The following is a 26,532-nucleotide window of genomic DNA, read 5'->3' as shown; positions in this document are numbered from 1 at the left end:
ATACTGCCATTGATCCCCGATTTACTTTTTTGCTTGCTCCTCCCCCCTCCACCAAATCTTATATGGACCCCAGTTGAGAACCACTGGTTTAAAGAATAATTACCAGTCAAGTATTAGGGTTGATTTAATTAGTAACTGTTAACCTTGATATTTGTAATCTTATGTAATTTAATGAAACATGTGTAGAAGCAATGCCTAGAATCAAGATGTCTTGAAATTAAATGAAACAAAGGCAAAAGTTTTAGCTTGAAGGAAAGAAGACAGGACTCTAGTCTGGGAAGTGGTCATAGGTCAAATTCAAATTAGGAGTCGGTAGAAGTTTTATATGATGCATCAAATCTAATCTATAGGTATACAAGAGATACAGTGGGATCACAGGCAGGGTGGCAGCAGAACAGGAGTAATTAGCGCGAAGAGCATCCATGAAATAAATATTTCAAATACTTAGAGGAATCATTAGGAATAGGTGATGGCTTCTGTTACCTAATTAACCTAATTGGCCAAGGTCATCTTTACCCTTTACATCCAGGGTCAGTAAAGTAAAGTACTACTCAAGCTTGGTTCAGTGCAGTCAACTCGCTTCCTCTCTCCAAAACTGCAGGCTATGCGCCTAAATTAGAACTATTATTATTGTTGTATCATTTATATTTATTAAAGATGATTTTCAAGCCACGAGAAGCTCTTATGTGTCGAGCAAACAGTCTGAAGAAAGCTATTCGACAAATTATTGAGCACACTGAGAAAGGTTTGTACACATTATTATATATCCTCCTTCATAATAAAATCTTTTATTCAATGTATATTTATGTGTATCATTAAAGGTTACAAAATTTGTGATCTAAAACCCATACATGTTTCTTTGAGTGATATTTGTATGTTTGCATATATATATATATATCGTTTCGTTTAACGTCCGCTTTCCATGCTAGCATATATATATGTATGTATGTATGTATGTATGCATGCATGCATGTATGTAAACTTATAAGGCACAGGAGTGGCTGTGTGGTAAGAAGCTTGCTTCCCAACTACATAGTTCCGGGTTCAGTCCCACTGCGTGGCACCTTGGGTAAGTGACTTCTCCTTATAGCCTCGAGCTGATCAAAGCCTTGTGAGTGGATTTAATAGACAGAAACTGAAAAAAGAAACACACACACACACACACACACACACACACGATGGGTTTCTTTCAGTTTTCGTCTACCAAATCCACTCACAAGGCTTTTGTTGGCCTGAGGCTATAGTAGCAGACACTTGCCCAAGGTACCACACAGTGGGACTGAGCCCAGAACCATGTGGTTGGTAAGCATGCTACTTACCACACAGCCACTCCTGTGCCTATATATATAAATATCTAATGCTTGTACATGTGTGTTTATCTTCTGAATGTATTTAGTTTTTGTATCTTGTATTTATTTTTATATATATATATATATATATATATATATATATATATATATATATATATATATATATATATATATATATATATATATATATATATATATATATATATATATATATATATTAAGCCTAATCATGTTTATCTGCATCACTCTCTCTCCCTCTCACACACTCTGTGTATGTGTGTGTGTCTATATATATTCACACACACACTTTCACCAAATGAAATACTTAAATGTAATTGGTATACTTAAGTTTTTAAAAAAAAAGAAATTTTGTGTTGTGTTACATCTGTACTGTTACTTTTTATATTGTAGCTGTCGATGAACAGAATGCACAAACTGAATCGCAGTGTGGCCTTATTCAACCAGAAGCTGCACTGGACTCAAATATTCTCTGTGAACAATCACAGCAGTTTCCCTCGTCCAATTCTGTGCAAGGTTTAGAAGTTTCACAGTCTGTTCCAACGTTTGCAGTCTACACATCTGAATCAAAACCAGCTGCTAATGCTCATCCATCTCAGTTGAAGCTTGCAGGTAAGTGTAGCTATATCTTAGATTTTATTAGTTTATTATGGTTTATTACCGCATTGGAATCACTAATTTACATTTTTCATCAATATCATCATTCATCACTATCATTCTGATCATTTGATCATCATCATCATCATCATCATCATCATCATCATCATCATCATCATCACAACTGCTACTATTGCCACTCATCATTACTAATTAATAGTTTTGTATTAATCAACTACTACTTTTTTTGTTTTTGCCATTACTGTTTATAACATACATATGTGCTCACCAGTGTGAGTCACTTGGCTCGATATCATCTTTCCAACAATAGAATAAATACAATATCAGCTGGTTTAACCCTTTAGCATTTAAACCAGCCATATCTGGCCAAAATATTCTACCTACTTTGTGTTCAAACTGGCTAAATCTAGCTCCTCACATCTGCCCTGCAATGTCATTTTAAAAATAAACTACCACATCATCAGAATCTTGAAGCTCCAAGATAATTCATGATTAATTCAAAACAATGTGAATAAATAAGCATTGCATTTAACAGAATAATCTGAATGCTAAAGGGTTGAACTTTCCGAATTTTGCAACTACAGGTGTAAAAATTAGCGATAGTTTATAAAAAAAGGATTGGCATACGGAATGAAATTTGCTTGTAAAACTCTTAACACTTAGAAATGTTTGACATTCAGGAGGACATCAGGGTGTTTAACATATGATGTCAGGATACTTAGAAGGACATCTGGATGTAAAACCTAAATGTTTTAACCTGCAAAATTTGTACACAAAAGGACTGTATCTTTACTACAATGTGGAGAGTTCAGTGTTTACATGGATCAAAGGTCTTATGCAAATTTTTCAAGTATTGTCTGCTGTCTGACACTGAAATAATCTACTTTAAATTTTTGTTTTAAACTCATTCAATTCATAAGATCAGATAATTCTTTATTTTTACTGTGTTTTTTTAATTTTTTTTTTTTTTTTTTTCAAGAACAGAAAGAATTTAGAAATTTTTGTTTTGGATACACTGAAACCGAAAATGCTAACATCTCTGTGTACTGTGTTTCGGGAGTATCTCTAATGAGAATGTGTTTTCAATAAGACTGTTTTTAATGAGATTATGTCTTTATGGAAACTGTGTCTTTAATGAGACTGTATCTGTGTTTCTTATGAGGTTGTGTAGCTAATATGACTGTCTTAAATGAGGCTGTGTCCCTAACGAGACTGTTCTCTCATACGAGATTCTGTTTCTAATGAGGCTATGCGAGATTGTCTTTAATGAGTTGAATATTTGTTTGAACATAATATGTATTTCTTTATTTCCGACATTACACAGTCTCCTGTTTTGATGTTTCTTCTGAAGCAAGTTCCAGCTGTCTTTGTGTTGAACCCTCGGGAGAAGGTTAGTATCACAAAGTTCAGAATCCTTTCATTTGTTGACTCCTTCTTACACACACACACATACACATGTACACATTTGAATTTATAAATGGCAGAAAATGTACTTGTATATGTGTGTGTGTATGTATGTGTGTGTGTTTGTGTGTGTATGTGTGTGTGTTTGTGTGTGTATGTGTGTGTGGAGGGTATTGTTATAAATTTGTTTGCAATTGAGGATTCATTGCTACACAGTTTACATTAAACTCTGTGTAACAGTGACATGAAGTCCCAATAATAATAATAATGATAATCATAGATACACTAAGCCTTTTGAATCTTAACTAGATGTTCAGTTTCTGAGCAGGACCCAGGATTCACTTTTATTGATGTTATCAAGTGCTGTAGTATCTGTTACATTATGTCTATTTGGTTGGAAACAAATCCTATGATTCTCTCATCTTATCTCTCTTTCTTCTCCCCTTCTCTTTCTTCTCCCCTTCTCTTTCTTCTCCCCTTCTCTTTCTATCTCTGTCTACTAATACAGTTTTTCCGTATTCTTTATAAACTCTAATAAAGTTGCCGCTCCCATTGTGTATGGTGCATATATATATATATATATATGTCAGAATTTTTTGTCTTTTTTTTGTATATGGAAGAGTTTGGGGTATGGCGTTGCTGGTGTTTTTCGTCTTTTTTTATATTTTGTATACCAGGCAGTGTGCAGTGATTTGTTTATTCCATGGGTGATAAAAGACATGTTCCGGTGTACATGTTATGCAAGATTTTTTTTTCTTTTTTTTTTTTTTCTGTAGGGTGAGCTTAAAAACTGAGAGGGCTTGGTGTCTGAAAGGAATTTATAAGGAAATATTTAGAACTTTTGTATGTTTTTTTTTCTGTGGCATTTACTGAGAATTAGCTGTAGTTTTAATTTGAAAGGAAATCTAATGAGACTTTATCTAGGTGTGCTGAATGTTGTTGTTGTTAATGTTGCTGTTGTTATTTTGTTTTTACTGTCCCTATTAAAGAATGGTGACCAGCCCACATTTTCAAACAGCACTGTAGCAGCTGTAAGAAAAAAACAAATTGTTTTAAAAGCCTTATATGATTAAATTTGGTGCTGTTGACAGTTAACACAGTAAAGAAAATGAAAAATATTAACTTAAGGTTGATGTATTCTGTTGAACAAATTGCTGGTAAACATATATATCACATAGGGTGCTGTTCTGTCTTTCAGAATATTCCAGGTCACCTCGAGGGCCAGCCACTCGGCGTATCAGCAGTATGAGCATGTTCAACAAGTCGCACAGTGTTGGCTCAAATCTTAGTAAAATTCGGGATAAGAGCCCCATCAAAGACATTCCACATTCACCCACTGCAGCACAGCCCTGTCTTATGCTGCCAGGTAAAACTGAACTTCTGACTGACGGTGTCAATCTCCCTATCTTTTCATCTCTCCTTTTTTTCTCTTCTCTCTCTCTTTTTTTTTTTTTTACCTTGTTGCTAGTTTTCTTATATCGTCTATCACTCCCATTTCTTGTTCACCTCCTCTTTTACTACAATGTTTATGGATTCCTAGGTGTAAATAAACATTGTAAGAAATAAAAAAGAAACCAAAGACATGTGGTTCCTGCTAGACAATACTCCTATTTTAGTAGGGTAGAAATGGACTGGGACAGAATCTTGTTAAAAGCAATCTAGGATAGATTGAGTGGATCTGTTAATGGTTTAGGATTGATGACGAAACCTTTATGTGGTGAGAGCTTCTAAAATGACTCCTTCAGTTCATCAGTTACATATAATACTGAATTTGATATACATTTATATATAAACAAGAAAACAACTGGAGAAAAAAAGGATTAAGAACCAAGAACCTTTGAGATGTAGTTTAAGAAAATTGGAAGTAACTGTTTCCACTGATTTCAGTTAACCAAATTATAAATATCTATATGGAAGATGGACGTTAAACGATGATGAGATATATGTATGTATGTGTTTGCGTGTGTGTGTGTGTGTGTATGTATGTATGTATGTATGTTTGTTCATTCATTCATATATTTCAGTTTTAGTATAAGATTATGCAATCGTGTATCTGAGCTAATACAGTAGACAACATTTCCGGTAACAAGTATTGACAACAGACAATATCACTTAAACATGAAGAGAATGATATGTCACCTAAGCACTTTAAGAGAACCTTGATGCTTGTCCATGTTTTCAATGGAAATTTGTCTTTGCTCTTCCATGATCCTAATATATCTTGGAAACAGACCTATGGAGACTGTACATGTTAAATTTCTTACAAAGAAATCAATGGCTGGCTGTATTTGTTAAATTTCTAATGAACCTTTTGGGGTTTTTATTTAGTATATTTCTTATAAATAGATCTATGGGAATGGTATTGTTACTTGACACATTTTCCTTGAGTTTTGAACAATTTCAGTTTTGTATTTTTTGGAGGAACAGTCTTGTCTTCCCATCACTATTTTAATATTTTGTGTTTCTTGTGTGTTTTGAAACCAAGCATCTTTTTCTCCGATTGATTTTCTTCTTCTTCTTCTTCTTCTTCTTCTTCTTCTTCTGTAACCATCTTGTCATTTAGACATTGACCTCTGAATGCAAATTGTGCTTTTTGTCAGTGTTGTTGTTGTTGCTGCATAATTAATTCTGTCTTAAACTCTAAACCATACTATTAATTTTTTTTTATCCTTTTTTCATTTTGTTGGCTCCTATTGCCTTTTTTTTAATCTTCAGCTGCACTTAGAAAAATATTTCTTCTAAAATTTCATATAATCTTAACTTGACTAATAAAGTCTTTCTCTCCAAAGCTTTTGGAATTTAAGTCAATCACTAACTTGTCTGAAGATTTTCTTATAAAATACATTTCATCTGGTTCCCTTTGTCTGATAAGGCTTGTGTCTAATCATGTCAAAAAACAAAACAAAAAAATTCCCTTAAGTATAACTTTGTTGAGTTAAAGCACCACTTCTCAGATGTGAGATTGTTTGTTTAATCACTGAGATTTTATTGAATATCTTTAATTTGGAGTAGGTTTGTTTTTTTTTAACCAAATTTTCAGTTTTTTGATTAGTAAAAAGAAATTAAACCCCTTTAAAGTCATTTGTTATTGTGCATGGGTCAAGAAGAACATCTTACCAATTTTGTCACATTAAAGCATGTTTCATTTGAATTGCCTTCTATCTATGGTTCATTATCCATCTTAAAAACTATGATATTATCATTTCTTTGCACTGAAATTTATATTTTGTTGAGAAGAAGGACAACGACGGTTTCAGTAAACTCATTTCACAAAGTAAATGGTAAATGTTAATTTTGGAAGAAGATAATATGGAATTGGAGGAATAAAACCAACAGTTCAAAGAATTTCAATACATTCAACGTACAACTATTGTCCTTTGTTACAATTTGAGTTATTAACCTTATTCACTACAAGTGAGTTTAGCTACAAATTGGTATCAAACAAGCTTGTCTTACATCTTTTTGCAACCCAGTATTTTATTGCCTGGGTTGGAGATGTTGCATAGATTGGGTACAGAGATTGGGTACATAGATTGGGTACATAGATTGGGTACAGAGATTGGGTACAGAGATGTTGTGTGTGTTTGATAAGGGTATATGGGTTCAGTATTGGCATATTGTGTGAGTTGGGGCCAAGGATGTTGTGTGTGGCTCAAGGACCATGGATAAAATTAGATAAATCTTCCAGGTTTATCAAGTGATGAAGCTTCATTCACATTTTAATGAAAGGTGACTTTTCAGAATAACCCTCATGTGCAGTGGCAGTCAACAATATTGTCTTTGTTTCACATGGAGTATTAACCCTTTAGCATTTAAACCAAAGGCATTCTACCTGTTTTATGTTCAAACTGGTCAGATCTGACCTCTCACACTTCCCCTACAATTTTTTGCTGCTTTGGACAAGTGTTTTCTTAAATCTAATCAGTATCATGCTATTTTTAATGAACACACCGTGAAGGTATCCTATGCCAACTCACCTAATTTTGAGGAGCTTATGCATCGCATAAACAAAATGCGACAAAGGTTCAATAACACACCTACTGGATTTAGCGAACATTTGCATCTAAATATCAACCAAGGAGATGTAAACTGCAATGATAAACACCAATTATGACCAATTTGTAGAAGTAGAAATATTTATGATACAGCTAACACGGTAACAAAGCCAGTATATAGAGTTGGGACTGCCTTATATACAAATAAATATGATAAATGCTCATGCAGAGAAAAATCAAAATGTCCCTTGATGAATCTCTGTATGAGTATAAATCTTGTATATAAATGTACTGTGCACACAAGGGGAGGGCCATATGTTTTCTTTGGGCAGATGGCTGATTCATGTAAGAATCGTTATTGTAACCATGTTGCCAGCTTTAAGACAATCAATAAGAGACATTCAATATCTTTGGCAGATTTTGTATGATGACTGAAGGAGGATAAAATTAAGTACAACATTAATTGATCCATAGTAAGGCATGCTAAACCATACAATATAATTTCCAAGAGATGCCACCTCTGCTCCAAGGAATCTGTATCTATTCTGTGCACTTACAAGAAGATCATTAATAGAATGTCTGAACGACTCTCAAGATGCCTACATGAGCGAGTGTACTCGTGCCATGTAGCTTGCCCGAGGGCGTTTATACATCCATATCTGTTAACAGTTATTTTTAATACTTTTCTCGATGGATTGTGTATTTGTTTCTCCTTTTGCCATCTGCGATTTTATTTTTGAACCTCTATATAAATGAAGATATTTCTATAAAATGCAGAATAGTCATTTTAATGAGTTGTATTTATTTATCACCCGACGAGATACATCTACATCTCCGGATGCTTCTGAATCAGTTGTTCTGAGTCCCACCCATAAGGAATCAATGCTAGATGTGTCAGAACAATTGTCGTGATTAATAATAAATTCTCGTATGTTCCATCTTTAATCTTTCATTTGCCGTATTCGTTTCCTCATGAGAAGTGCATGAGGTCAGCCATGTCTCTTTTTTCTTGTTATAAACTACAGATGAGCATATTATCAAAAATGAACCCACACACATCCAGATGTAGCTAAATAATATATTGATTACCAACCTCCAGCCTGTTGCTAATTTATATAATATATGTGTGCATGTATATATATATATACATGTGTATATATATATATATATATATATATATATATATATATATATGTGTGTGTGTGTGTGTGTGTATGTTTATATGTATATATAAATGTTTCTTTGTATGTGTGTGTGTATGAAGCCAGTGTTTCACTTGCCATTGGTATTTTCCTTTGATTAACACCCAAGCTGTTAACGAACAATGATTGCCCTACAACAGCCCTCCCCGTGTCTCATCACCACTACTAGAACCAGTCAATGTGTTACTAACGTAAAAGACAACTTGCTGGGTATTTTGCTGATAACCATGCTGAGCTTTTAATATCTGCTTTTACTAAGGAATATTCAGCTACAATATGCATCAAACAAAGTCATTTTTAACAAACACCATTCTTGCTTTTTAAAACGTTTTGTTTCTTTATTTATTCATTTATTTTTATAAAATGTTCTTTGATTAACATGACCGGTTTGTATTTTCTTAATTTTTAATTCAGGCTTTTTAACATTAAAAAATTTTTTCAACTTTCTTTTTGTCCCTCACACCCGGTACTGGTGCCTGTTGTAGAAAGCACCTAAGTATCCTCTGTAAAGTGGTTGACATTAGGAAGGGCATCCAGTCAAAGAAACCAATCCAAACCAGACAGTAAAGCTTGGTGCAGTCCTCTGGGTTGCCAGCTCCTCTTAAACTGTCTAGCACCACACACTAGCATGGGAAGTGGATATTAAATGGTGGTGGTGGTGATGATCTCTCCCCTCATTCTGGACATGGGTTTGATTAATATGCATTATCTGACATTTACTTGAATACTTGGAATGGCCTTTACAACAGTCTGACCTTTTCCATCCTCACCTCCCTCTCCCCTTAAGAGATTGAATGAAGTGTAGACAGAACTATGTGATCTACTCAGAGATGTAACATAGTGTCATGTCTTGTGTGCACATATTTCTGTCCCTCTACATATGCATAAGTGTACACATCTGTTTATATAAGAGAAGCTACAGATGTGTGTGTGTGTGTGTGTGTGTTAACAGTGCTACACTAAGCTTGCAGAGCACTAGGCTACATGTTTATAGTATGCAATCTCTTGTCTGACTGTATCCAAGTCACACTAGGGTCAACATTAATGTTCACTACTGCAGGAAGTAATGTCCATAATAAAAATAGACATAATTCTTCTTCATGTCCTTTTTGTACTTCTTCCTTTGTTTTCCCTTTCTTTTCTCTGCTCTCAATACTCCCTCGTTCCTAACAGTCACTAACAAGGTTTCCTTACTTTGGGTTAGGTATCTCATTAAACTCTTGAGTTCGATATGCACGCAGTCCTTTACACTTATCAGTCCCCTTTCTCCATTTGCTCTCTTCATGTATTGGCGATCAGTGTCTGCATGTGGATGATGGGCTCCATGCATCATTAGGAGCTTTCTTGACTTCCTGTCCATCTCCTTTAGCTCCTCCTCTGTCTACTTCAGGATTCCAGTGCCATACTGAACTACTGCAACTGTGTATGAGTTTATTGCCGAAATTATGTCTCTGGCATTCAGCTTTAAAGCCAATATTTTTCTCACTCACTGTAGTACTCTTTTTTTGTCTTTTCCTTCATGTTGTGGTGCTTGATTCCATCTACCCTTGGACCCCATGTAGTCCTGGGTTCTTCCAGTTTTGGAATTTTCTTAACTGCTGTAGTTATCTTTATGTCTTGGACTTCTATATTCCTTAACCTATCTTGGATTTCATGCAGCCACTCTGCTTCATCATTATGCTCTACAGGTCAGTCCCAGATCCCTCTTCAGAATCACTTGCTCTCCTCTGCATCTGGTGTCATTGTTACATGTAGTTCATCTCGTTCCTGAAACAGTTTCTTCTGATTCGCTTCAAACAATCTGTTTTGCCTGAACTATCTTTTTCTGTTGACACATCTTTCCAGTTTTGCTTTGATTGCTACTACTCTTTCTTTCAATTCTTCCAATATCACATAACCATAACCTTGATCTCTTATTCTATTTGTTCTTTCCAGCATTATTCTTATGCTTTTGTTCTACAACTCGCCTCTTGTCAATCTATCAACTCATTCTAAATGTCTTATTAACTTTGTTTCTCACAAATTCTTCTATGCCAGTATAATTCTTCGCTTTCTGTTTGTTCTTTTCTTTTGTATCCATTTTGCATAGCTTAAGATGTAGAAATTTATAAACAACATCTCAAAATTTTAAAATAAAATCTACAGTATAAAACACCACATCGTATTTACAATGAAGGAATCTATGTATGGAAAATCACATTGTAGTTAAGATATATATTAAAAAAAAAAATCTATAAACATCTCAAAGTTTTAACAAACAGAAAGTAATGGAAAAGGCTTGCACATTTTTGGGGGGAGCTGTTAAATGGCCATCCTATCGTGTGAATGCCTACAGCAGCACTGAGAATCAATTCGAAGAGGAGGGAGGTTGAGAAAGTGGGGACGAAGGAAGCAGGCAGGTAAGCTCACCAAAATTCCAATGTGGGGACAAATTTATGTATAGAAATCTAGATTTTTTGGGAGGACATAACATCGCTAGGATATAGAAATTTAGGTAACAATTTGTTGATCTTATATTGTTCAATTCTCTAATCATATCTCTTAATTTTCATAGCTTTAGCCTGTAGTCTTTGCTTCAACTCTTCAAGGACTACATTTAACCCTTTTTTCTTGTTTTTAATCCTGTAGGGTGACCAAATAGCTAGAAAAACACCCTTTGTAGGGCTGCCAGTTTAGTCTCTGACAACCTGACTTTTGTGATACAATTTCACAGCTTCAGTTGTGGTGGTGGTGCTGAAGAGCTGAGTGTCATGTACCTGAGTAAATATGGTACACAGACAGATGTAATGAGAAAATGGAGGGAAAAACAAAGAAGGAAGGAAAAGGAATAAAGATAATAAAAATCCTGTTGTTTATGCTGTTGTTATTTTCATTGTTCAGGATCTCTTCTGTAGCCATTATGACTCTGTTATTGTTGTTAGTGTTGTTGTTTTGTTCCTGTCTTCTGTAATCATGATGGCTCTGTTGTCATTGTTGTTACTATTTTTAGAGCTGTTGTTTCTCATTTAGTCTTTGCTACCTTCTGTAAACATTGAGGGATCGACAGTTTTCAGCCTGCTAGTTTAGCTGCTGCTACCCTATGCAGAGGGAGAATCCTGGAGGATAAGATGACTGGTATAGGGTTTAGTTTTTCTGTGTCTGGAGTGTGTAGAGTTTACTTGGTTTATAGGCTGTATTTGTGAAAACGGTGAGGTATTTCAACCTCCACCTTTCTAAATGGATCTGCCATATTATTTTATATTATTCTTATTTCTTTATTGCCCACAAGGGGCTTAACATAGAGGGAACAAACAAGGACAGACAAAGAGATTAAGTCGATTACATCGACCCTAGTGCATAACTGGTACTTAATTTATCGACCCCGAAAGGATGAAAGGCAAAGTCGACTTCGGCAGAATTTGAACTCAGGCGGTAATAGCAGATGAAATACCGCTAAGCATTTTGCCCGGGTGTGCTAATGATTCTGCCAGCTCACCTCCTTCTTATATATTATATATTATTATATATCGCCGCCTTATTTTATATTATTCTGCTGAGTCTAGCTGTTTGATTGGTCTATCAGAGACTGCTGATGATGAATTACTTGGGGTAAAACAGGACATAGTATGAGAATAGTGTTTTGGGGATTATTATTATTATTATTATCCTCAAGCAAGTCCTCAGTTCTCCATTTTGAACAGTTAATGACTACTAAGTGTTTAAAAGTGGAGTAAAATTGGTTTGCTGTGAGAAAGCGGATAAATCTGACATTTTGGGCAAAAATCCTAAATGAAAATACCAGTAATATATTGAGACTTACCATTTACAGTAAAACCCTTCATTAGAGGATGCAAGTAATAATATGTCAGGGATTGATTCAGTCAGTTTTTTGGTATCCCACCTCCTCTTTTAGATGTCGGTATAGTTGTATAATCAGGAAGTGTGCTTTGCATTCATGTGGTTCCATGTTTATTCCCATTGTGTTGCATCAGGTTCATTCACATCTTGAGAGTGAAACTGTGTAGAATCCTTTTGGATGTTCTTGAATGGTAGACTTAAATCTGTCACTCAATTTCGTGCTGCCGCCACCGCCACCACCACTACTGCCATCTCCACCTGTCCCTCGTGGGCCTTTAGCAGAGTTCCACTCTGTTGTTGCAAACATTCCAACCAAAATTCTGGTTGAAGGACAGTACAAGAGTTGTGCCCGCATCCGCCCCCCCCCCCCCCCGGTCATCGCAAATTCCTTTCATCTGCTGAGACAGAAAGAAATAAAATTGGTTTTGTCCCTGAAAGAGAAATCTTTATTGTTTTTTTTAAATCCCAGAGTTTTGATAACTGTCTCCATTTCACCCCCATCATCTTTATAACTGTTATCACATCAACACCAACACCATCATCATCACCACTGCCTCCATCATCATCACCACCACAACCACCACCACCACCATTGTCATCATTGCCAGTATCACCACCATCACTGCTATCAACACTATCATCGTCACCATTGCCACCACCACCACCACCATCGTTGCCAGTATCAACACCATCACCACCATCATTATCTTTGACCACTGCTACTATCATCGTCATCCTCACTGTTATCGCTACCACCACCACCACCACCACCACCACCATCAACAGCAGCACCACTATCAGTACAACTACCACCATTACCACTGCTGTTCATCATCATACACCCCTTATCTCATCCCCCTTCTATTAAAATGTCAACCTTGTTGTTTTAGGTATCAGCAGTTCAATTGCTGGGCGTCTTGCAGGTGGCAGCTTTATCAGTCAGGTGTTGTTGGCCAATGCAGATGCATTATGTGCTGCAGCTTCTCCACTCATTGAAGAAGATATACATCTGTAAGTATAATTTCTGTCATCTCTCTCTCTCTCTCTCTCTTTCTCTTTTCCTTTCTCTCTCATTTAACATTTAAGGAACCCATGCTCCTTCTGGTTTGGGGCCTGCTATGCCACATAAACAACACATCTGAAATACACAAAAATTGAAGAGAAGTTTTAAATTGAAGAGGATTATGGTAATGAGTGTCACGTGTATGTGCATGTGTGTATCTTTATATGTATCTGTATGTTTCTCTATTTGTGTGTGTGTGTGTGTGTGTGTGTGTGTGTGTGTGTGCATCTGAATGTTACTATGTGTGAAGATACATGGTTTAGTGGTTAGGGTGTTTGGTTCACGATTGTAAGGTCATGAGTTCGATTCCCAGCAGCACGTTGTGTCCTTGAGCAAGACACTTTATTTCTTGTTGCTCCAGTCCAGTCACTTGACAAAAACAAGTAGTAACTGTATTCCAAAGAGCCAGCCTTGTTACATTCTGTGTCATGCTGAATTTCCTCAAGAACTATGTTACGGGTGTGTGTGTCTGTGGAGTTCTCAACCACTTGCACGTGAATCTCACGAGCAGGCTGTTCAGTTGATCGGATAAACTGGAACCCTCCTTGTCGTAATCAGCAGAATGCCAGTATCTGTGTAAATAGATATGTATTTGCATGTGTATGTATATAAAGATGTTGTGTGCCTTATAAGATGACAGTGCCACATAAACTACATGCTGTAGTTAATTGATTCAATAATAGGATAAAAATCTTTTACAAGAATTTTATCAAGAAGCTGGCGTGAAAAAAACTCATAAGGGAAAACTCATGATTATCCCTGGAATATATTTATTTATATTTATATAAGAGCATTACTATAGAAGAATGCCTCATGCTAAGCTGCCATAATAAACACATTATTATGGTAGCTTAGTGTGAGGCATTATTCTATAGTAATGCCCTTATATAAATATAAATGCTGTAGTTAATTGTATAGTTAATAGTGTAGTAAACACCTGGTTCTGTCCAAGGACTCATGCCTTGATTATTGACTTTCAATTGTGTATTTAATATTCTTTTTTGTTTATGTCGAAACAACCATTTAAAACAATTTTCTTTTCACTTGTTTCAAACATTTGACTGTAGCTATTCTGAGGCCACTGCCTTGGAAAATTTCTTTTGGTTAAATGAATCAACCCCAGTACTTATTTTTTTTTTTTAAAGCCTGGTACTTATTCTATTGATCTCTTTTGCTGAACCACTAAGTCATGGAGAGATACACACACTGACACTGGCCATCATGCAGTAGTGGGGGACAAAGATACACATGCACACACAATGGGCTTCTTTCAGTTTCCATCTATCAAATTCATTCACAAGGCTTTGGTCAGCCCGAGGTTGTAGCAGGAGACATTTACCCAATGTGCCACACAGTGGGACTGAACCCTGAGCAGTGTAGTTGGGAAGCAAACTTCTTAGCGCGCAGCCATGCCTGCATCTACAAAATATTTAATATTTTTTACTAAATTATATTAATATATTTAATTGAATAATATATTTAAACATATAAAATATATACTTTATATATTTACTAAATTAATTATTTCTGTCATTAATAAATGACTCATTAAGAATGATTTCTAACAGAGGCACCACCACACATTTGGTTTGAGAATGGTATGGTCATTTATAGTAACCTTTAGTATTTGAGTGGTGATTTATTCTATCTAGAAAATAGAAAGTTATGAGCCAGCCTTGGTGGGATTGAACTGAGAATATAAAGGGTTATAACTGAATGGTGTGAGACGTTTCCCCCTGTTCTGAGCCGTTTGTGTTGTTCTCTGTTGACGTAATTGAGACATGGTTATCACTACTTCACTATATTTTGAAAGGTTGGCAAACTGCGTAAAATGTTGGTGCGTTGAACAAAATGCTTACCAGCATTTCTTCTAATTCCTTATATTTTATATCTTACTTGTTTCAATCCTTAGACTGCAGCCATGCTAGAGCACCACCTTGAAGAATTTTTAGTTGAAAGAATCAATCCCAATCCTTTTTTTTTTCTTTCAAAAAGCTGGTACTTATTCTTCCTATCTTTTTTTGCCAAACTACTAAGTTATGAGAACATAAACAGACTAATACTGGTTGCCAAGTGGTTTGGGGGGGGGGGGGGGGAAACACACACACACACAATGGGCTTTATAAAGTTTCTGCCTACCAAATCCACTCATAAGTCTCTTAGTTAGCCCAAGGCTATAGTAGAAGACACTCGCCTAAAGTATCATGCAGTGTATCTGAATCTGCAATGATGTGGTTGGGAAGCAAACTTCTTACCACACAGTCACACTTGCATTTTATGTTCTGAGTTCAAATTCAGCTGAGGTTGACTTTGTCTTTTATCTTTTGGGGGTTGATAAAATAAGTACCAGTTGAGCACTGGGGTTGATGTAATTGACTAACCTCCCCCCATTAAAATTACTGACTTGTTGCCAAAATTTAAAATCATCATAATATTTTGATAAATGGCATTTTTTTGTTTAGACTCTTTAACAAATTTTACAGTTCACCCTGGGGACCACTTTTTCTGCTAAGTATCTTGTATGTGTAAGATTTACAGGAGTTACATGTAAGATTACTTATACCAGACACACGATTCATCATCATCATCATCATCGTTTAACGTCCGCTTTCCATGCTAGCATGGGTTGGACGATTTGACTGAGAACTGGTGAAACCGGATGGCAACACCAGGCTCCAGTCTGATTTGGCAGATTCAGAATTGTCATATTTTTTAAGTTAAAAAGTTTGTGTGTATAAGGCTTGTTGAGTGAAGAAACTCAGTTGAAAACAGAAGACATGGTTGGTGAGTACAAAAGGTATGAGTTTCATTGAAGTATTTATATTCCTTTTTATTTCTTTCTTATTTGGTTTAATTTCAGTGAAGAATATACAGAAAAATGTGTGATGAATAACTATTTTGGAATAGGGCTTGATGCCAAAATTTCTTTAGATTTCCATTTGAAAAGAGAAGAACATCCAGAGAAGTGCAGGTTTGTATTCTATCCCACCTTTTTGTTTTTGGCAGTTTCTGTGAAAAAAATTTTCAGAATCCTCTTCATCATCACCACTGTCACTGTTGTCATATTTTAAATAATTTTTCTATGGCAATTTAGCCTTTCATGAGAGTCAACTTTACCTTATCATCCATCTTTTTGGTGGGTTGATAAATAAAGTACCACTTTCAGGCAGTAGACTGGCAGAATTGGAATTGTTAGAGCATTGAACAAAATGCCATGCAGTACCTATTCTGGTTCTGTGCACTCTGAGTTCAAACCTGCGTCCTGTCAGCAGAATAAAAGAACAGTGACATTTCTGTCAGAAATTGTAGCTGACAGCATCTTCAAAGAAAAAGCCAAAAAAAACCACACTTTCTTTGGATAAAGGATCAGCTGTCACTACAACAACAGTTCAACTCTTGTGTTAATATTACTGCCAAACTGTTTCAACGTTGGTCTTTTCCTTTTACAACACACTTGTATTTCTGAGAGTGACTGCCTGCTATGGACAATAGCCAGTTCTTTGTACCATTCTTAACCATCTTGCTCAGACTTCAGTCTTCAATCAGTCTCATTAGTGACTAAAAGATACCAAAAATAAACATTACAATGTGACACACAATTTTGCAATAAGGTTTTCTTTCCATGTTTTTGCAAGCATCACAATTTTTTTGTCTTCTCATCTATGAAATTCTCAAATGTTAACTATTTCAGCCTAATTCTATTTTTTGTGAACCTTTACTTATCTACTGGAAAGATGCCAGCTTGTAGTTACATTGGCATCTAAAATAAGTTGCAATGTCAGTCAGATTCACCGGCTGCGGTTTATTATTTACACACGGTAGTGTGTGAATAATATTCTTAAGGTCAACATTTACTCACTCACAACCAATTCTAGGCTTTGTCATTAGCTCAGTTTTTAACCAAATTAGATGATGTTTACATTCTTAGATTGGTCACATCCTAAGCTACATTTTCAGCTATGAAATTTGAAAATTGCTTTGGTAGAAAAAAAGTTTCAGTAAAATACGTGAGGTCAAAAACAGGAGAGTAATACCTGAAATCAACTTTGAGTTCAATTTTTTTTTTTTTTTTTTAAAGAAATCTATATTTTATTTTAGCTTATATGATAGATCTTGGTGAGAGGAATCTATCCATGTTATATGCAAAAATATTCAGTGAGAAAATGTACTGAGGTAAAAATTGGTGAAAAAAATGAAGAACAATGCCTGGAATCGACTTTGACTCCAAATATTATTCTTATTTCAAAAGAAAACTATATTTAAATTCAACTTTTCTGATTGATCTCCATTAGAGGAATCCCATGGTGCTAATTATATATAACAAAATTTTTAAATAAAAATCTACTGGGTCCAAATGTGCCGAAAACAGTGGTACCTAAAAGCAAATTCAAAACCTAAACATTATATATATATATATCATCATCATCATCGTTTAACGTCCGCTTTCCATGCTAGCATGGGTTGGACGATTTGACTGAGGACTGGTGAAACCGGATGGCAACACCAGGCTCCAGTCTGATTTGGCAGAGTTTCTACAGCTGGATGCCCTTCCTAACGCCAACCACTCAGAGAGTGTAGTGGGTGCTTTTACGTGTCACCCGCACGAAAACGGCCACGCTCGAAATGGTGTCTTTTATGTGCCACCCGCACAAGCCAGTCCAGGGGCACTGGCAACGATCTCGCTCGAAAATCCTACAGGAGCCAGTCAGGCGGTACTGGCAACGGCCACGCTCAAAATGGTGCATCTCATGTGCCACCCGCACAAGAACCAGTCCAGGGGCACTGGCAACGATCTTACTTGGCTTGCCGGGTCTTCTCACGCACAGCCCATTTCCAAAGGTCTCGGTCCGTAGTCATCGCCTCGGTGAGGCCCAATGTACGAAGGTCTTGCCTCACCACCTCAGCCCAGGTCTTCCTGGGCCTACCTCTTCCACGGGTTCCCTCAACTGTTAGGGTGTGGCACTTTTTCACGCAGCTATCCTCCTCCATTCTCACCACATGTCCATACCAGCGCAATCGTCTCTCTTGCACGCCACAACTGATGCTTCTAATGTTCAGCTTTTCTCTCAAGATACTTACACTCTGACGGGTATTCACATTGACATTACACATCCAACGGAGCATACTGGCTTCATTCCTTGCGAGCTTACGTATGTCCTCAGCAGTTACAGCCCATGTTTCACTGCCATGTAGCATGGTTGTTCGTACGCATGCGTCATACAGTCTGCCTTTTACTCTGAGTGAGAGTCCCTTTGTCGCCAGCAGGGGTAAGAGCTCTCTAAACTTTGCCCAGGCTATTCTTATTCTAGCAGCTACACTTTCAGCGCACCCACCCCCACTACTAACTTGGTCGCCCAGATAGCGGAAGCTATCGACTACCTCTAGTTTTTCACCCTGGAATGAGATAGAAGTTGTTTCCTGTTTGTTTGCAGTCTTTATTGCACCTGAACATCTGCCACAAACAAAAACTAACTTGCTAGTTAACCTGCCTTTGATGTTGCTGCACCTCTTATGTGTCCATAGCTTGCACCGGGTACATCTTATAGAGTTACTACCTACTCCTTTTCTACATACTGAGCAGGGCCATCTACCTGAAGGGGTTTGTGTTTTATCTACCTTCCTACTTATTAGGATTTTGGTTTTAGCTAGGTTGACTCTAAGGCCCTTCAATTCTAGACCTTGCTTCCACACCTGAAACTTCTCCTCTAGTTCTGATAGTGACTCCGCAATTAGGGCAAGGTCATCAGCATAGAGGAGCTCCCAGGGGCAACCTGTCTTGAACTCCTCTGTGATTGCCTGGAGGACTATGGTAAATAATAGGGGGCTGAGGACGGAACCTTGGTGGACCCCTACCTCTACCCGGAATTCATTGCTGTACTCATTTCCAACCCTCACCTTACTGGCCGCATCTCTGTACATGGCTCGCACAGCTCTCACTAGCCATTCTTCTATCCCAAGTTTCCTCATTGACCACCAGATAAGGGATCGGGGGACCCTGTCAAAGGCTTTCTCCATGTCAACGAAAGCCAGGTACAGAGGTTTATCCTTGGCTAGGTATTTCTCTTGCAACTGTCTCACTAGAAATAAGGCATCAGTAGTGCTTTTACCTGGCACGAACCCAAACTGCATCTCATCTAAATTGATTCGCTCCCTAATTAGTTGGGCTATGACCCTCTCTGTAACTTTCATAACCTGATCTAACAGCTTGATGCCTCTGTAATTATTTGTATCTAAAGCGTCCCCTTTACCTTTGTAGCAGTTGACTATGATGCTGCTACACCAGTCATAGGGTATGACTCCTTCGTGTATCACCTGGTTCGTAATACGGGTGACTAGGCTATAGCCAACACTGCCAGATATTTTGAGCATCTCTGCAGTGATTCCTGATGGGCCGGGGGCTTTCCCGGTCTTCATACTCTTAATTGCTTTATCTACCCTGGTACTATCAACTCGGATAGCTGGTCCCTCTATTGGGTCGACATAAGGCAGGCTCTCTTTCTCCCATTCATTCTCTTTATTAAGCAATCTATCGTAGTGGCATCTCCAGACCTCTTTCTTTGCATCCTCATTTAATGCAAGCGTACCATCATCCATGCGAACACATTTCTCTCCTACAACATCACTATTCTCTCTCCTACACTGTCTTGCAACCCGAAATACCTCGAGTCTTTGGTCCTCACGGCGCAGAACATTGGCAAATCTTTCCTTATCTGCTTCCCCTCTGGCTAAATAAACCTGTCGCCTAGCCTCCCTTCTGGCACATTGGTACAATTCCCTGCTACCACCGTTCTTCCAGTCCTTCCAAGCTTGTTTCTTTTGTCTAATAGCCCTGTCTACCTCCTTGTTCCACCACCACGTTACTCTGGGTTGGGAGGGGACCTTACACCACCCACAAATCTGGTCGGTGGCTTTCAACAGGTTGTCCCGCAGAAATCTCCAATTGTCTTCCACGTTGTATGATGCTATATCCCCTTCTATTTCGTTAAATGCTTCAAGTAACTTGTCTCTAAGTCTCTGTCCGTTTGCAGGGTCTTTAAGCTTCCACACCCTTCTTCTCCAAGCCTGTCTAATTCTGGGCACCCATTTTGCCTTGATCCCAAAGTCGCTAACTACTAATCTATGTTGTGGGGTACATTCTTCGCCAGGGTAGGTTTTGGCATTTATAAGCCGCCCTCTTTCCCTATTTCTGGCGAGGATGTAGTCGATTTGGCTAGAGTGTCTGCCGGAGCGGTAGGTGACTAGGTGACTGGCAGGTTTCCTGAAGTTGGTATTGCAGACTATAAGATTGGTTGCATCACAGAACTCCAGCAGTCTGGTTCCCTCCTCGTTGCGGGAACCGAAGCCATAGCCTCCATGTATGCCATGGAAGCCCCCAGCACGACGTCCGACATGACCGTTGAAGTCTCCAGCCACAAAGAGAAGGTCCCTGTCACTCGTCGACGAGGTAGTTTGCAAGAGGGTGTCATAGAATTGGTCTTTCAGACCATCTGGTAGCCCAGGTTGAGGTGCATAGGCTGAGATGACAGTAGCTAATCTATGATGAAGCACTAGTCTGATCTTAAGTACTCTGTCACTTACTCTAACGACCTCGATTACCTTATCCACCCATTTCTCCGCTAGAAGTATTCCTACGCCCCCGACCCCGTCAGTGTTCCCTGCCCAGAAAATCTTGTACCTGTGTTCTTTGCCTGTGAGGAACCTTGCAGAACCTCCTCTCCATCTTACTTCCTGGATGCAGCACATATCTACGCATCTCCGTTCAAGCATCTCAACAATTTCACCAGATCTACCTTTCAGCGTGCCGACGTTGAGAGTGCCTGCCGACATATATATATATATATATGAAGTAGGTTGTTGTTGTTGTGATTATTGTTGCAGTTGTTGTTGTGGCCTTTGTAATACCCAGTTCCTCAATGCAGTGTAATGTTCTATGTTCCAGGAGCAGGACCAAAAATTTCATGTGGTACAGTGTGCTGGGAGGTAAAGAAATATTGCAACGAACCTTTAAAAACCTGGACCAACGTGTCCAGCTGGAGTGTGATGGCCAGCGTATACCACTGCCCAGCTTACAGGGCATTGTTATACTGAATATCCCCAGGTAAGTGCCTCTGTTTACTCATCTTACTGATCTTGTGACAGTGACTCTGGCAATGGCACAGTTGGTTACTATTACGTGTTGGGAAGTGGTGATGATGTAGCTGGTAATAATGGCGGGGGGGGGGGGGGGGTTAGTATCAAGGTTTGGGATGGGGTGGAAGAAGTAGAGTTGTTTTGTAATGTTTGTTGTGAAGGTGGTGTCAAGCTGTTGTGAAGTTTGCGGTAAAAGTAGATTGAAGGAGATTGGATTGTTGCAACCCTAAAACTTCTCCAGACTGATTTTTCATTTGTGTGTCATTAATGGTGGCAGTACTGAAGTTCTTCACATGACAGGGAACGGAGAGTTTCTGGTGCCAAGTGAGTTGTTTGATGTCTGCACTCTGCCCCTGAAATATGAGTTGATGCAATTGGGATGAGGTGGTGAAATGCAATCTTTAGAAATTGTCTCATCACCTGGGCATACTCCGTCAGGAAGCCAGCATCAGAATCAGAAAAGGTCTGCAGTTTCAGCTGTGTCAACTTAGATGAAGGAATGGTAAAGCCAACCTTGGTGAGATTTGAACTCAGAATGTAAAGAGCTGTAACAAATGCTACAAGGCATTTTTCTGATGCTCTAATGATTCTACCCATTTCCTGTCTTTAGAAATAATTATAATAATGGTTTCAAAATTCGGCACAAGGCCAGTAACTTCAGGGGTGGGGTTAAGTTGATTACATCAACCCCAGTGCTCCACTGGTACTTATTTATTCAACCCTGGCAAGATAAAAGCAAAGTTGGCCTCAGTGGAATTTGAACTCAGAATGTAAAGCTAGAAGAAATGTCGTTAAGCATTTTGCCCAGCAGCATGCTAACGATTTTGCCAGCTAGCTGCCTTAGAAATGATAATAATAATGATAATTTCATTGTATCTTAGGAGGGTCATTATACCATTAATAAACCCATACTTTGGTTCTTTCTTTTTTATTATTTATTAATTCAACATTTAACTAATTGATTGTTTGATTAATTGTTTGGCCATTCAATCAATCAACTAGGTTTGTCAAAGTCCTTTCATTATCATTCTCAACTTTGTCCATGACATTCCCTCTCTACTCTCTACTCCAGGTTTGCTTCAGATCTGTCTGACCTTCCCAAGATACAATGAAATCTTTTTCAACACATGAGTTCATGTCAAGACCCTTCCAACCAAATACAATAACAAAATAATTTCTTTTGATTGATTAATTTTTGGTTTTGTAGATGTCTTAATATAATGGTTATGGATGTGGATTTTGTAATGCAATGGTTATGTTTAATATGTTTTATCTTACCTTGTATATTGTTGGCATAGAGTGTCAACCTAATTAATGACAGGAGTTCATATTAAATTACTTGGTGAGATTTGAACCTGGTTACGAATAACCAAACTAGTATATTGTGTCATCTTGACCATATTGTTGTTGTTTCTACTGCATTGTGGCATCTTAGTCATGTTTTTATTTTGATTAATTTTTCTGTTTTCCAGTTATATGGGTGGTGCCAACTTTTGGGGAGGGACCAAGGAAGATGATGTAAGTATAATTTGGAAGATGTCATTCATGTCTTAGTTTTGTGTTTGTGGCTCTCTTTTCTAGGAAATTATGTCTGTTTTGGGGTATAATGTTCTAAGGCTTCCTCTGCCTCAACTCTCCTCAGCTGAATGCTTACTCTGCTTAAGGTTTACTGAGCTTTAAATACCTCTAAACCCGAGCTTTAAAGTTTACTCATCCATTTCACAAAGTCATGAGGTTGATTCCGCCACCTTAATATTTGTTCATTCATTTTTTTGGTTTATACAATTTGTGGCTTATTCATGTTGATCTTTACATAAGTTTTAATTTATTCACTCTAACCATGGCCTGTGCCTGTGCAGCTTAACCAGCCCATTTAAGAGTACCCTTCAATCATTGGGCAATAACCTGCACTTGTGAAGACCTGTTGGGGCAAGTGAAGTTGTCATAGCTGATCAGCACCCGTGCTGGTGGCACATAAAAAGCACCATTCGAGCGTAATTATTGCCAGTGCCGCCTGGCTGGCTCCTGTGTTGGTGGAACGTAAAAAGTACCATTCAAGCACAGTCGATGCCAATGCTAGCTGACTAGTCTTATGCCGGTGGCATGTAAAAAGCACCATTCAAGCATGGCCAATGACAGTACCGCCTGACTGGCCCTCATGGTTGTGGCACATAAAAAACACACACTACACTCTTGGAGTGGTTGGCATTAGGAAGGGCATCAAGCTGTAGAAACATTGCCAGATCAGATTGGAGCCTGGTGCAGCCTTCTGGCTTGCCAGCCTTCAGCCAAACCATTCAACTCCTGCCAGCATGGAAAGTGGACATTAAACGACAATGATGATGATGATGAACCAATATATTCCCTTTATGTCTAAGACATCATCCATCTCTATAAGAGGCTGCCACACATTATAGATGATGCTGTGTACTCAGTACTAGCCAATCTACTTCAGCCATTAGTCTCTATCCATAGCAAGGTTGGTACTAAATTAACATTGCACCCAGCTGAAGCCTGTTTTCGATGGACATGCTGAGCTAGGTGCGAATGTGACAGACCAAAAACAACATGGAGAAGATCCTCAGAAACTAAAAGACTGGCAGGCAACTACACCTGCAGATGGCTGCATTCCACTGCCAAAGATTGAAACTGATGGTGATCTCTTGTTGGCACCTTATGCTCCACATAGAGTTAAAGGGTTAAAAAGTTCCTCATTAACTGATGTCTTCTAAAAGGGTGGACTGAAAAGTTCATAGGTTGACTGTGAAGGAGTGATGCTAGTGCTGTGAAATCTTACATGCATTAATTTCAATACTTCTTATTATTAATTGCATTATTTTGTTACAAGCTGACATCTGCCTTTTCAAAGAAGACTTCAAAAGTAACTAGCAGTGACTTCTCTTGAAAATGGACAAAATCTGGCATTTTGTGGTGTTATGGAGTACCTGCAGAAAAAGGTATTCATGCTGACACGGTTGCTATATTAGGGGATGATGCTCCAGCCTTATCAACTCTGAAGTTAGGAGAGGAAGGGAGTCTTGAAAGTGACCCAACGTCTGGACATCCTGCAACTGCCATCACCGAAGAAAGCTTTGATTGTGTTCAGCCCATGGTGATGGATGACAGGCAATTGACTATAAATCAAATATCCAGTGCTATTAGCATGTCCCATGAGAGAGTTGGGAATACTCTGCGCAATGAATTTGGCATGATTATGGTTTCTGCTTAGTGGGTGCCATGTCTTCTGACAACTGATCAAAAGTGTACCAGGCTGATGACATCATGGGAAAAATCCGACATTGTTTGAAGCAGATTCAGCAGTTTCCTTCAATGTTTCCTAAGCCAGGATGGAGTGTTGGGTTCATCACTTTGAGCCAAAGACAAAGAGACGATCCATGCAGTGGAAACACCCCCCCTCCTCCTCACTTCCTCCAAAGAAGGCCAAGGTCATTTCTTTTGCAGGAATGGTAATCTGTTCCCCAACATCAAAAAAAAAATACTTGGCTAGGAAGTAATATCACAAGCGATGACGACGTCCTGTCTGCTGTTGATTACTTTTTGGACCAACAGGATGAAACTTTCTTCAGCAATGGGATCCAAGCACTGCAACACCAATGGAAGAAGTGTGTGGACTGCAAAGGGGTTTTTTGTTGGAAAATAAACTTCATTTTATCACACTCCAGAGAATATCTTAGTCAGCCTATGAACCTTTCAGCCTGACCCTTGTCCATATTCTTTCCACTTGGATCACTTGTTTGTTTGACTGTTGTCCTTTACATGCATAACATACCCACACCAGCTCAGTCTTCTCTCTTGGCCACGACCTCTGATTCCTTTTAAGCCCAATTTTTCTTTCAGCACCATTGTGCTCCATCATTCAGGCACACTAACTTACATATCCAACAGAGCATACTCACCTCGTTTCTTTGCAGTCTTCATGCATTTTCCATATCTGATGTCCATGCTTCACTCATGATATATATATATATATATATATATATATATATATATATACAAAGCAACACTGTCTTCGTTCTCATTACAAAAAAGTACATGCATACACTTATATATCGTTTGTAGAATTTCACTGCTCCCAGCTTTGATGACAAAATACTAGAAGTTGTTGCAGTATTTGGTTCTATGCAAATGGCTGTATCCCGAGTGATAGACTTACACCATCATCGTATAGCACAGGTGAGTGACATATTTCCTTCGTCATTAATTAGCATAGGTAAATGACACATTTACATCGTTGCTGCACAACATAAGTGAATGACATATTTATTCTTTCATTGTATGGCACAGGTGGATGACCCAGAGTAATCTTGCAAAATCTTGTTGTAAATGTATATCATTTCTGTATTTGGTTATAATAACATCTTTCTAACCCTAACTCTTCCAACAAAGCATATTTATAGTAATTTGAAATGTTTATGATCTGTTCATTATACCTGGAAGTTTTTGTGATTGATTGTAATTATGCTATTTCTGAGACTTACAATACATGTAGAGGCATGGACTATGTGGTTGAGAAGCTCACCAACCACTTAGCCTTGGGTTCAGTCTCACTTCACAGCACCCTTGGGCAAGTGTCTTCTACTATTGATCTAGGCCAACCATAGCCTTGTGAGTGGATTTGGTAGACAGGAACTGTTAGAAGCCTGTTGTATATTCTTTTATTCTTCTGTTTCAGTCAGTTGACAGTTGCCATGCTGGAGCACCGCCTTAAAGGGTTTTTAAATCAAAGAAATCGACCCTTAGACTAATTCTTTGCAAGCCTAGTACTTATTCTATTAGTCTCTTTTCTCCGAACTGCTAAGTTATGGGGACATAAACACACCAACATCAGTTATCAAGCGATAGTGGGGAGGACAATAACAGACACATTATAAGGTTCCAGTTTCTTCTTTTTGTATAAATAATCCAAAAAATAGAATGATTATTGACCATTTTAA

The 26,532-nt window shown here is 38.0% G+C and overlaps 1 protein-coding gene across 12 annotated transcripts in view; it reads left to right on the top strand.

The window, feature by feature from the left end:
• Window positions 1–26,532, top strand: part of LOC106875416 (diacylglycerol kinase delta) — a 173,604-nt gene that overhangs the window by 135,031 nt on the left and 12,041 nt on the right. For 8 of the 12 annotated variants that reach the window (XM_014923541.3, XM_089337787.1, XM_014923542.3 and 5 more), the window contains 9 exons: window positions 658–745; window positions 1,722–1,940; window positions 3,271–3,336; window positions 4,549–4,716; window positions 13,275–13,395; window positions 16,308–16,418; window positions 21,387–21,545; window positions 23,050–23,095; window positions 25,658–25,771. In XM_014923541.3, coding sequence (XP_014779027.1) covers window positions 658–745; window positions 1,722–1,940; window positions 3,271–3,336; window positions 4,549–4,716; window positions 13,275–13,395; window positions 16,308–16,418; window positions 21,387–21,545; window positions 23,050–23,095; window positions 25,658–25,771 — 1,092 coding nt within the window. The remainder of the gene's footprint in view (window positions 1–657; window positions 746–1,721; window positions 1,941–3,270; window positions 3,337–4,548; window positions 4,717–13,274; window positions 13,396–16,307; window positions 16,419–21,386; window positions 21,546–23,049; window positions 23,096–25,657; window positions 25,772–26,532) is intronic. The other 4 variants (XM_089337788.1, XM_014923543.3, XM_089337789.1 and 1 more) reach the window with 1 other exon arrangement.

Source organism: Octopus bimaculoides, chromosome 19, assembly GCF_046866305.1.
Source record: "Octopus bimaculoides isolate indiv1 chromosome 19, ASM4686630v1, whole genome shotgun sequence".
NCBI classification, from domain to species: domain Eukaryota; kingdom Metazoa; phylum Mollusca; class Cephalopoda; order Octopoda; family Octopodidae; genus Octopus; species Octopus bimaculoides.
The sequence above is the reverse complement of the archived record's forward strand: the minus strand, read 5'-3'. Positions and strand labels throughout refer to the sequence as shown.